At 42.3% G+C, this 13,249-nt stretch overlaps 1 protein-coding gene across 2 annotated transcripts in view; it reads left to right on the top strand.

Annotated features, from left to right (window-relative positions):
- Window positions 1-1,102: 1,102 nt before the first annotated feature.
- jag2b (jagged canonical Notch ligand 2b) overlaps window positions 1,103-13,249 on the top strand; it is a 64,999-nt gene continuing 52,852 nt past the window's right edge. For both annotated transcript variants that reach the window (XM_050058401.1, XM_050058400.1), the window contains exons 1-2: window positions 1,103-1,462; window positions 2,097-2,417. In XM_050058401.1, the coding sequence (XP_049914358.1) occupies window positions 1,394-1,462; window positions 2,097-2,417 (390 nt within the window). In that variant the 5' untranslated portion in view covers window positions 1,103-1,393. The remainder of the gene's footprint in view (window positions 1,463-2,096; window positions 2,418-13,249) is intronic.

Raw genomic sequence — 13,249 nt, 5'->3', positions numbered from 1 at the left:
ACTCTATGTGTGCAATGTCTATGTAGCTGCCTATGTTTTGTTGCTTTGCCTCTGTTGATTGTTTCTGTTTTTATTCTGTATTGTAATGTGTTTCTGTTGCATGACAGGAACCTGCTGAAAACCAGTTTTATACTGAGTCTGGACAGTTTTAGTAACACACACTTTTAATTCCTTTCCTGTATAAATAAAAAGAATGAAAATTAAACTGTATGTAAGTAATTAAGAGAAAATCATCATTTTGTGCATCTAATTTCTTCACATGGTTTTAAACAATCAGATGGAATGATGCAGACAGTAGAGGGCGCTCTGCACTGCTGCATTGTGTGGGGTTGACATGAGGAGAGCTCCTTGATCAGTCTGGACTCGTTACTGAAAAGTAATGTCTTTTAGTGGCAGGTTTACTTTCAGCAGCCTTAGTACCGCAGAAACAGATGAGTTTGTGGCGAGAACATTGAATAAATTGATAGTAATCTCCCTCATCAAAGCACACACAGATAAATTTAAAGTAAAATAGCTTTTGAAGCCTTGTTATAATGAAAAGATTAAAAAGCAAAATCATTTTCTCTGCATAATTTGAACACACTGAGAGGCATTCAAAAGCCAATGTTCCATGTTAATTTAATGTAAACTGTAATGATATTATGACAATTAGATTACATGTCAGTCACCAGCTATTTGTCCACTTTGGATTCAGAGATTCAGTCAGCATGCAGGACTATTTTTTTTGTTTATACATATATATATATTTAAATGCTTTGAATTACAATAAAAATGTAGATTGTAATTAAATGCATGTCCTAATGTGAAATAATAACCCTGCTCATCATCATATCATTGCAGGCGCCTTTAATTAAACTCGACCCCTGCTTTGTTCTGCATGCTGTAATGCGGTTTGTCCAAATGAAGCTCAATGCAAACCCTGTATAATTCAAGTTTTGGGGAGGAGGAGGAAGAGGATGAAGGTTGGTGGTGGTGGTGGTGGTGGGGGTTAATATACTATTGTCCGCCCCTTAATCCGGTTGGCTCACAGACTGCCCGCAGGCCAATTTGTAAGTGGTTTGCGGAGCTGCCAATCAAAGCAGACATCCTCTCCTCAGGCTGTGGCTACGAAACATCTCAGTTGCTGTGTGGAGAGATTTGACGGAGGGACACTCCTGTACATGGACCATCACTGCGCTGCAATCCGCCGCCTGCTCTCACACACACACACACACATAGACACACACACGCATGTAATGCCTCGGTGAAATCTGGACGCACACGGTGGAGAGATCACGCATGTGAAGATTGTATTTTTGCATGTCAGGAGAGGAGGAACTAGTCGCCGGGTCCGCGGCTGTTTGTCTTTTCTCATCGCTTCCCCCCCCCTATGTCACTCTAATTAATCGGAGGCATGTGGAATCGCACCAGGATTAGGAATCGCTTCCCAATAGTGTGCCTGCTGTTGACGTTATGGACGGAGGTAAGAAAGGCTGTTTATTTTATCCCCAAATATTTACCCTGCTCCATATAAATAAAATAAATGTTTAAAACCCCCCAAATGTCAAAAGTTGGTGGGCGTGGGCAGATGTATTTGCTCTCCAGGCGCTGCATATTCGCATCACATTAATCGATAATTGAATTACGTAGCCGTCAGTTGTGGAGCATGTGATCATGTTACCATGACAAGATTGAAGTGTGAAGAATTGATACAGGCTGCTCTCCATTTTGGTCACAATGCTCACAGCCTTGCGCGTGTCTTTATTTAAAAAAAAAAAAAAATTTTAAGGTGAGAATGAGGCCTGAAGCAAGAAGTTGTAAGTTGCATTGCATCAATTGGCTGCTGCAGCGTCACAGAGTAACCTGATTGTCTTTAAAAAAAAACACCAGGCTGCAAACTGTAGGCTGTTCACGTGCTCCATTCATGATGCAACAAATTATTTTGGAATATTCCCCCAATCTGCATGAGCTTTTATGCTGATTTGAAGTAGGGGTCAGGCACTGTTGGGGCCACTTGTCCATTTTTACGCACCGATTTGAGCAGCCCCAAACCACGCTGTCTCCGGTTAATATAGGCCTATATTTAAATTGGGTCTTTTTTAAAATGTTGTTTCTAGGTGTCCCAGTCAACCGGCTATTTCGAGCTGCAGCTGATCTCCGTGGAGAATGTAAACGGCGAGTTGGCGGACGGGGAGTGCTGCGACGGCTCCAGGAGCTCCCAGGACCGGCGCTGCACTCGAGACGAGTGCGACACTTACTTCAAGATCTGCCTGAAGGAGTACCAGATGGAGGTCACCACCACCGGCGGCTGCACCTTTGGAGCTGGATCTACGCAAGTTCTCGGTGGAAATATGTTTTCTTTTAAGGGCGCAAAGAATAACCCGAATAAAATTGACGATGCTGGCAAGATTTTGATCCCCTTCCAGTTTGCCTGGCCGGTGAGTTGTGATATCTCCTGCTCTAATTAAGTGTTTCTTTGCATGGTCTTCTCTGGAAAGAGCATCACACTGATTCCTGTTTAAATTTGGACAAATTAAAGATAGATTTTTGGATGTGTGTGCTCACATACGTGGGGAAAGGCATCATAAAGCCATGTAAGAATGGTTTGGAGCCACTCTGCCATTGTGCATACATTACAGCAGCACTGATCTGGATACACTTCACTTTCAGTTTCTCCTTTGCCTCTGCAAAGTGTTACTGCATCACTTTTATAATCAGTTGAATGAAAAATACCCACCCCGATATCCTAGTCATGAAATGCCTTGGAAGATCTGACCAACAGTCCAAACCCCACAAATGATTTACTATAATTAAAGACCAAGAAAAGTAGAAGATTCTCACATTTGAGAACCTGGAACCATCAGTTTTTTTGGTATCAAAGTAGTTGCTTGTTAATTTTTCTTGAGCAACTCATTGACTAATTCTTGCAGCTCTAATTGCCACCATCTTCCTGTATTGATAGCTACAGCTCTACGGTGAAAAGCTTGACCTCAAGAACCTGTTTTAAAACCTGACATTTTATCTAAATAACCTTTATCCTAATGGATCACCTTGAACCCTAACTATGTGCTTCCTGGGGTCACATGCATGTGCCTTTGCAGAGAAGACGAACCTCATTAAACGTGGGGTTCTTAGCAGCATCCCGTCTGTCCTTAAGAGAATCGCCACACATCAAGGCTAAACGATTGCATGCTTCACTAGTATCCGATTGCAGCTACAGCGGTTCGCAGTGTCATCTGGGTCATCTTTTAAAGTTGCCCTGATATATGAGGGTTGGCTTTGTTCCAATCCACCAGCTTGCACCTGCCAGGGCCATGATAGGGTAATTAGACTGGGGGAAACGCTTTGATATGTAGACTCTGGAGGGGGAATTCTGTTACTGCTCGTATGGAGGGATGGTTATGGCAAAGCTGTTGGAACATGACGTTTTGCTGATTCATGAGGCGGCTAAATGCAGTTTCATCATAGTACGATCCATCAAGTGGAATTTGGTTTATTGGGTCTTTCAGAATTGGTTGCTAGTGACAGATTTGTTGTGGAGAACACTAGACAAAGGAGACATTGATTGAGAAGTGGTTTGTGTCTTGGATTTCTACAGAACAGAAAAAAGACTCCTCATACATGACACATCTAACTTTTACTTTTACGCAAGACAATATTACAGCGCTGTGATGCACAAGAATGGCATGTACTGTATTTGGAGGTGCAGCCTGGTTGTGTGTTGGATGGATGCTCCAATTAATTCTCTATTATAATGATGAATGAGTGACATTACGCTGTGAGTGTGAAATATGTGTTCAGCGCCTCAGGGCAGTGGTTCGGTGCGTACTGCAGGCTGGTTTTGACACCTCTCTTCCCCCCTTTCTCTGCACCCTGCAGCTTCCTCTCCTGCTGTGGGTGCCAGGTGGCCCCTGGTGGCCCCTCCAGGGCAATTAAGCTCGTCTGACTGCAGATGAGTGATAGCTGATGGATTAGGCACAGAAATAAGGTGTTCTGAGCACCGGTCCTGCAGCACTGAACACACTTTTACTTGTTTGTTTGAGAGGGATGCACTCCAATTTTTTTTACGACCTCTAGTTCTTGTTCCTGTCAAGTTTGAGGGACCTTATTGTAAATTGCTTTGGACAATGTAATGCCATGTAGTAGTGGAATAATTTAAGTACTTTCAAAGCAAAACTGGCTCTCATTTCCTAGTTCCAGCTTTTTAGTTGGCTGCTGTTCTTCATTTTATGTGACAGTAATCTGAATATATTTGTGTTTTGGACTGTTGGCTGGAAAATACAAGACATCTAAAGACTTCCTGTCTGGCTTTAGGAGATTCTGAGTGGCATTTTTACCATTTCCGTAGACCAAATAAAGAAAATAATCAACGATAATGAAATGATTGTTAGTTGCAGCCCTAGATTAGATGATCAACAGGATATTAATGTAATTGTTTAAGCCAGTTGTTGAGGCAAAAATGTCAAATCAGTGGTACCAGCCTCTCAAATGTTAATATATTCTTGTTAACGTTGTCTTGTCTGATACTAAACTGAATATCTCTTGGTATTTGACTATTCGTCAGGGGAATAAAAGCCATCTAAAGACAGCACCTTTAGCTCTTGAGACTTGGTGATGGGCATTTTTCTCCCACAAACAATGATTACTTGAAAATAATCAGTTCATCATTAGTTGCATGCGGCCCGATTTTGAAGAAAAGGTTGAAGTGCCAACTAAATTCTCTTCAGGTCTAGTAAGACTTGATTTCTTTCATGGGTAGGTCCAATAATGAGCAGATCTGTGCACAGTCCTTTGTGCTGAAGGTGTCACGTCTTTGATCCAGGTTTCATCTTTGTGTTTTTAATGATTTCAGGGTTTCCCGCAGCTGTTTATAGCAGGGGCGGACCTCCTTTTGTGAATTAACAGCTAACGTTCTTAAGCTTCAGGGGAAAATGGCAAAGGTGCAATTTCACACAGTAAAAGCCACATATTTAACGAGATAGGCTATTATTTAGACTCTCGGGTGGGAGGGTGAATAAAAACTTTGACCACCTGGGCTAACCAAGGTGCCACAGCTGCATGTGTTAAAACATTCATCATCACAGAATATGAACTAGTGGTAGTCTCTTATTGGACCCATTGACTGACACCTCGAGGCAGAGGTGAAGAGGCCTATTCTTGTGTGTTGTCTTTCTGTTAAGTGGCCCGGGCTGATAACGGTGCACTATTCCAGTGCCAGATGTCACAACAAGCCTGCGGGGTCACTTGCTGTGGCGTTGTCGCTTTCCTCACTGAAGAAACAAAGATGCAGTGTACTATTGGCTGTGTCATCTGGCCAAGTGCCCATTTTAAGCCCAGTGTAAACCAATGAGGGCTGGCGTCTTCTGTCATCTTGAGACCCAGCGTCTGAAACTATCTGGAAAATGAAATAATGCAGGGATTACTGCGCCTTCGGGTTCCACATTGAGAAATATGACATCTTTTATAACCTCTTAAATGTGAGTGTTGAGCAGAGAGCTGCACAGGTTCCTACAAAACCAATTTTCAAATGAGCCTTGAAATCCTGAGTTGTCACAAAACCCTTGTGATGCTTTTAATTGTCTGAATAGGCACTTCTCAAATGCTCAAAGTGCACTTCTTATCTCCCAGTCGAGTGTTGTGTGGTAACAGTGAAAATCATCCTGCATTTCTGGGAAAGGCTTCTCCTTCTGTGAAGACATAAGACATCATAGCCTCCTCTCTTTTCGGTCCAGCTATCATCACAACCGTGTGATGCAGTCACTAATGGCTGGTTTTACTCAGATTGCATGATGCTTATCCATTCTTTGGAAGTCCTCCAGATTCTCCAGCTCTGGCTTGTCTTGCCAGGATGCCAGTAAATAGACTGACTATTGATGCTGCTGCCACCTCTGAGCTCAGCCTACACTCAGTGTTTCCCCGCAGGTTTGAATTTACAGGAAATGCACACTCCTTCTGCCTCCTCTCTCTTCTCATGGGTTTTTTAGTCTTTTGTCGCTGATATTGTAATCCAAACTGCTGAAGCTGAGGGAATTTGTTTTGTGAGAGAGGCTCATGAGACTTCGCACTTTTATGGAGTTGTACTTAATTGAGTTGAGTGGTTTATTGAAGAAGGAAAAATACTTTTAGAAAGCTAAAAACATGTACTATTTTGCATTTTTTCTGTGGTTTTTTTTTTTCCTTATGCTTTTGTCTGCCTACTTGTCAATAGTACTTGTGTTTTAGGAATGCTTAATTTTTGGATCAACCAAATTACATCAGCACTACCTAGTAGGCTACAGATTCACATTAAATAATGGTGCTAAATTTTGGTTGTTGAGAGCGCATCTGGGCAAGAATACCAGGTTTAGACAAAGGTCTGCCACTATAGTTTCAGCGTCTGGACTGTTTTCTTATCTATATTATATTATTATTATTATTATTAATAGTCTAGTATCTCTGCTTTTTAGTCTACTACGTCACCCTTGCAGCAGAAATTAAATGTTTGTTGTTAAAGAGAAAGTAAAGGAAAAAATGGTACGTTTCGGCTAGTGGTACCAGTATTGGTTCAAATGTGAACAGTACCCAGCCCTACTCAGGCCCCCAGGAAGTGCACTGGGCTTTGAAGCCAATTTTTTGTTGTAGTCAAAAGTGGAACTGCAGTTTTGCGTGGTCCGTCACATGATGCCCTGCGGCCCAAAAAGACTTTTTACCATTGACTTACATTGGAAATGAGATGTCTGTACATCAGTGGATACATTTTTTTAACCATCACAACCCCTATGAAATGACTAGTGTCACCATCAGGATTTGATTTATTCAGTCAGATAACATTTTGAAAGTCTATAAGAGCTAATCATTTTTATCCTATTCGGGTCAGCGGAATGCCAAATCAGAAGTTAGCCATTTGGCTGGCGGAAGCAAGATGCTCAGCTGCACTTGGCCGCCATAAGTGCGCCTGCATGAAAAGCTGCACAATGTGGAAGCAGTGCTGATCATCTGGGTAATTTTGAACCTCTTTGGCTTCATGGACTACTGAGTAACCCTTATAGGAATGAACAGGGCCCTGCCACCAGTGCTGTATCCAGTTCTCCTAATACATCCATGACCCTACTGAATCGCCTACCTTTCATATCTGTGCTTTAGGTAAAGAGTTGGAGCCAGGATGTGGTTAGCCTAGCTTAGCAGAGAGACTGAAAACTGTGAGAAACAGTTAGCCTGACCCCCTAAAGAGTCTACGGCCATGCTAGCAGGTCTGTGAGGTTATTTTGGCACAGTGGTGTTGTTAGCTAAATGCTAACGTCAGCATGCTAACATGCTGATTTTTAGCAGGTATGTTTACCACGTGAGCTATCTTAGTTTAGCATGTTATACTAACATTTGCTTACTACCACTACACACAAAATCAGGCGACAGACCAGTGGAAACGTCATTAGTTTTAGGGATGGGAATCACCAGAGGCCCACCGATACGACATTATCACGGTACAATATTATTGCGATATTAAATGTATTGCGATATGCTGAGTATTGTGATAGAATATATTGTGACTTATTAACCTTTTCAACTGCAAATTAAGGAAAAACTTTGTCAACAACAGTTTTCATCTAATAAAGTTTTCAGTCTGTTCATCTCATTTCAATGATTTTTAATGTAGCTAGTGGAAGCTGTTGATTTCATTACTCTGTTGCGCTACCAAAAGTTAAATTTGTATTTGCAATATTAATCATTTCTATTACTAAAAAATCAATACATGGCGTCTGTGTATCTATACAATATTGCCACACATAATATCGCGATACGATGCTGTATCAATATTTTGCCCTCACCCCTATTAGTTTTTAGTGTTAGAGTGTTTTAAAACATAAATTGCTTTTACATTAGTGTACAAATTGGACAGAATGTAATTATAATGTGCTAATTGGTGAGCTTTAGAGGTGGTGGGAGGAGTATTTGAAGTTTAGGACCTGGGCTAGCTGTTTCCCCCTGTTTCCAGTCTTTATGCTAAGCTAGGTTTAATCACCTCCTGGCTCCAGCTCCGTAGCTGATGCACATAAGATGAGATTGCATCAAAAAGAGAAGGTCAATAACTGCAATTCAAGTTATTTTTAAGTGTCATTACCGTTGTATGTGGATCGTAGTGTACCTCTATGGCCTGTCTGATTGAGTTTCCATTTTGTCAGCCCATGCTGTGTGAGCACTTCAGGGGAGAGAGGCAGAGGAAGAGAGACACGTCGTACTTCCATTTGATCACTAATGAAATTGCCGGTGGAATTTCTCTCCCTCGCTCGCTCTCTCCTTCCCTCCCCGCCCCCCCAGCTACATTAGCCGGACGTCCGTTTGATGTGAGCCTGCCTGTAACTGTATCTGCTCTGAACTTGGATATATATCAGACCTCCCTCGGCTAGTAAATAGATGCATGTAGCTGACCTGCCTAACAGCCAGCAGCCTCATCTAGGATCTGGAGCAGCTGAGGATTTTGAATTAGTGTTTGTTCCAGTGTTATTTTAATAGACAGTTATGACAATTTAAACCTCTTTATTCCTGTAAAAATAACACAGCCTCGGGAGTGTATCTATGATCAAGGGATGAAGTGTGTGTACCGACATGGTTTGCTCGGTCTGTTGCTCGTGCACCTCCCTTGTGTGGTGTGCTGTCAGTCTCTCGAGGCTGATCATCTCAAAAAGTGGGAGGTGTAGACCATCTCATTCACATTCAAACGATGTGTTGATCTGCACAGACCTGCCGAAGATTGTTTTTCTTGGAACAAGCCCAAACTATTTAAATGGTTTTGGCTCGCTGCTCCGGCCACGTGCATGCCAAATGCACATAGTGTTGCTGTCATTACCTTTTTTTGTGCTACTGTCAAGCGTTGTTTTCCAAGTACAAGCACTTGACTTATGTGTACAGGAAGTAAAGCTGAGTCTTAACTGTCTGAGGTCTTTGGTTTATTGTCTTTCTATATACTTATACATACAAAAAATGTTGGTTTAAATTGTTTATAAATGTCCAAAATGCTGTTTAAATTAAATTTTGGGGGGTGCAAACAAATTTTGCAAGAGTGCCATGCTTAGGTAGTCAGTACAGAGCTCTATGTTCACATTTTTTGGAGATTCCTGTTCATATATATGCCAGAAGTGTGCGCCAACATTGGAAAAACTTGCTTAGATTGTCTTGACTTCTTTTCATGATTGTTTGTGGTTGTCTTCCACACCTATGTTTGCAATTCATGCTGATGAGAAAACAAGTTCTGAGGGGAAAAATCCAGCCTGGGACAGAGGCTTTGGTAGTAGCTCATTCAGCCACTTTCTGTACATGCACTGTGTCTCTCTCCTCTCTGCCTGAGACCGCAGTCAGCTGTATTTTGGATGCACACACACTCCTAGATCCAAAGGCTAACACAGGCTGCCATGGTTAGCCACACCTGATGCGGAGCTTGTCAGAGCTGTTGCTAGGAGACGGCTACATAGGCCTCTTGTAAACAATTATCTTCCCTTTCTGTGGCTCCCTCCCCCATCCTCCGTCCTCCTCTGGTCCCCGGGCTGCCGCGTGGAAAACCACTCACGCGGGTCTCACCTGTGATTCAGCCCAGCTCTGTATTGATTATGCAATTAGCCGGTCCAGCTGAACTCCCAAGGTGAAGGGGGCGTTTTCTCATCACTGTTTTTTAAGCTTATTTTTTAACTTCAGACAACAGTAACAATCTGCAACAAACATTTTAGAATTTATACTTTTATCAAACCACAACTAAGCATTCCCCTTTTGTGCATGAATGTCGTGCAGCTGCTTTATAGTAAAAGCTCTCTGGTAATGCTACCAAGAAGTGTCTTGCAGACTCCCTTCAAGATGTGCTCACCTTAACTTCAGGCTTAACTAACAAGCAAAGAAACATTTGTTTGGTTCCTGTTGGTCCCTTTACAATGCATTAGCGTGGGACTTCATAATCCTGATTAATCACTAACTGGATGATTTTAACACCTAGTCCACCCACATGTACTTTTAGGGCTACTCCCTGAAAGTCAGGAGATTTGAATAATCAGTCACAGACCCTACAGTTGTCTGAGATTTTAGAAGTCTAGCAGTCATGTGTTTTTGTTTGCAGTGTACATCTGGGATGTTTCAGTCCTCAGATTTAGCTGTAGGGTGAGCACTTCTTGCTTTCACACTGCTGTCCAGTTCAGGCAGCTGCAGACACAGACCCAGGGTGAGTCTGAGAGAGATGGAGGCAGCTGCCCGGAGGAAGAGAGGCAACCTGGTCAGGCTCTGAGATAACGTTATATTCTGCCTTTTGCTTAGAAGTGGTGAATTTACAGCTCACAGCACCCTTTGAAACGACACAGTCTCTGCTTTTTGTTTCATATCTACTTTTGGCAAATAATGTTGCACATTTCCGATCTCTTTTTGTGTAGTTACCTTGCATTAGCTCTGTGGGCTGACTTGGCTTGTTAGCCACTGAGTGTCACAGAACCCTGAACATCCCCCAGAACACTCTCAGACTCTGTGGGGGGAAAAAACAACAGTTGAATATTTGATATCCGTATTGAACAGCCAATTCCAGTTCGACTGACATAATTGTGATTTGGGTACAGTCTAATTTACCAGGTGAAACAAAAAGCACAACTGTGATGGCTTGAAACAAATTTGAAACAAAGACCATTTCTTTGTGCTTTTCCAATAGTAAACTTCTGTTAATAATTGTATTTAATTTCAGATTTTAGTGGAGTTTTTCTTATCTTGGTTAATAGTCATCAATCATTGGTTCCCAACTGGTCCAGCCACAGGGTCCAGATTTCCCCTTAGTCATTAGTTTGAGTGTCCACAGTCAAATACATAAAGTGTCATAGTTGTGTTTGGCCATATCGTTGAGCTAGTTTGCTGTCTCTGTCAAGTAGCTGTCTGTTAGTCACTCACTCTGCAGCAGAAAATGGCACTTAATTTATTTATTTTTTCTTACAACCTTCACATGTTTGCGAGTCACTTGTGGTCCATTCAGAATGGACCTGCAACCCCCTTTAGGGCTGCGACCCACCAGTTGGGAACCACAGTTTTACGACGTACTGATGGGTCAGAGTTCTTAAAAGGACTTTTTAATTTAATGAGTTTGGCTTCTTAAACACCCATGCCATGGACTTTGTACACACGTGCAGCATCTTCAGGATTAAAACTTAACACGTTTCAAACAGCATTTCATGCAGCACTGTGTATAACTGTGCAGACGGTCAGAGAAGCAGCATGCAAAGTCAAACTTTTGCAAAGAGCAGAGGATTCATTCAAAGCGTTACGCTCTTTCTTGGAGGCATCAATGATTAAAAGCAATTTAAAACTGTGAGCTGTTACATCAGCTACTTCTCATGTTCATCACTGTGTATAATCAGTGAACGAGTCAAGCCACCACCACTGTTGCCTCGTGCCCTGATTTCCTCCGAGCAGCGCCTTCGCCCTCAGACATTGCACATTTTGTGCCTTAGAAATCTTACGTACCGTTGCCTGTCGTCAGAGTTCACAAGCCTGCCATACATCTGTGTTGTTGCTTCGCTCATCAACAAAGATGCAGTGTAGTATTGACTGTGTGATCTGGACAGCTGCCCTGTGGAAACCCGCGTGGACTGAACTTTGTCATCGCCATCTGACTCTGACTACATTCTTGATATTAAATGGATCTGTGTTGCGGTGTCGCGAAGGAGCCGGCGGGGATTTCCTCTGAGAACACTTTGTTTTGTTCGTTCTGTCATTTCGCATAAGGTACAGCACGTACCAGTGGGGAAAGAACTGCTTTTAGGGTCCATAAATTAAAAGGTTGTTTTCCTACTCGGTGCCTCGGGGCGATGATGATGTTTTAACTTGTGCTCTATCAATGTTGCACAGACCCGAGTTTGAACAAGAGTCTGGTAAATTTGTTTGGAATCAGCTGTTTTTATGTTGAGGAAGTTTCTCATTACTTGCATGGAGCAAGGAGCCTAAATCCTTTTTAACTTTGATGATTTAGACTTTGTGTGCTGCTCTTTGCTGTACCAGTGACTTTTTACTAATTTTAGACAGACTTCTGTTCGTGCCAAAATGCTCTGGTTTCCCTCTGGTACTGTCCCCCTTACCTGGTTTACTTGCAAAGCTGCTAGTTCAGGATACATCCAGAAGTTTGATTGTATCAACAGCTGTCCTGAAGTTATGCTGTGCTCATGTACAAGCAGTTATGCAGCACCATGACCAGATATATTAATGCAGAGTCACAGCTGAAGTGTGGCTCAAGCGCTTGTTAACACAGAAGTTGTGTGTGTCTGCTGCCTTCCACAAAGCACCTTGACTGAACACCAAATATATCTATATGTTTCATTAATGTCTGAGCCCAATTTTAATGTCATCTTTTTGCTGTGTCATTGCAGCCCGGTGTGCACTGCAATGCACAGAAAGCTACCAAAGCATCAGCTAATTCCAGCATTTGGTTTGTTTGTTCGCAGCGACAAGTGTCGGGCATCGATTTGTAGCCTCATGTCACCAGCTCCCTCTGAAAAAGTATTGTAGCCTGTTGTTGTGTCACTTGTAGTGTGAACAGTCTAAGCTGTTAACAGAATCAACCTTTGCAGAACCTGGCTTTCTTAGTTTCTCATTACCTTTCAGTTTACCAGTCTGTCATGATGATAGGCAGCTGAAGGAAGGCAGTGATGATGGTTCTAAGTGTCTGTCTAATTTTAAAGACTCCCTCCAGTATGACCTTGATAACATGTCCATATGGTGTTTTTTATACGCTGTAAGATAGATCATGAGTGAAATAAGCAGTTAAAGCCATGGCTCAGCATTTTTGCCTTGGAACTGCAGTAAATGACCGATTCAGACTTCCAGGTTTTGTTATGTACCAACCTAAGAAACTAGCACCATCAACAAAGGGCCACAGTTTAGCTTTTACACTTGGGGGGTCCTCTGACAGAAAATTTTGAGCAATAAACCCTTAATTTCCTGCATTGTATTTATTTTCTGTGCATCAACTAGCGCCTTTTCTGCATCAATTTATGGTTTAAATGTCTTTTATTTTGACAAAATACAAGTACTATGGGGCATCGGAAGAATGTGCTCTAGATATTGTGGGGGACGTGTGCCCTGCGTCTCCCAAAGAAATCTACACCTATGTGGTCCACTTGTGGGGTATCAGAGGAGAAGCCAGATGTAGCTACGCATCCGTATTGTGCATGTTAAGTTTCACTTTCCCTTTGACTTGTCAGAGCTGGCGATTATGAATAAGATTTATCGAACATTAGCAGCACATCAGCAGCTGTCTGATAACGTAGTCAAGCTGAAGGCT

Source organism: Epinephelus moara, chromosome 12 (assembly GCF_006386435.1).
Source record: "Epinephelus moara isolate mb chromosome 12, YSFRI_EMoa_1.0, whole genome shotgun sequence".
Lineage (NCBI taxonomy): Eukaryota > Metazoa > Chordata > Actinopteri > Perciformes > Serranidae > Epinephelus > Epinephelus moara.
This window is presented reverse-complemented; position numbering and strand designations above follow the sequence as displayed.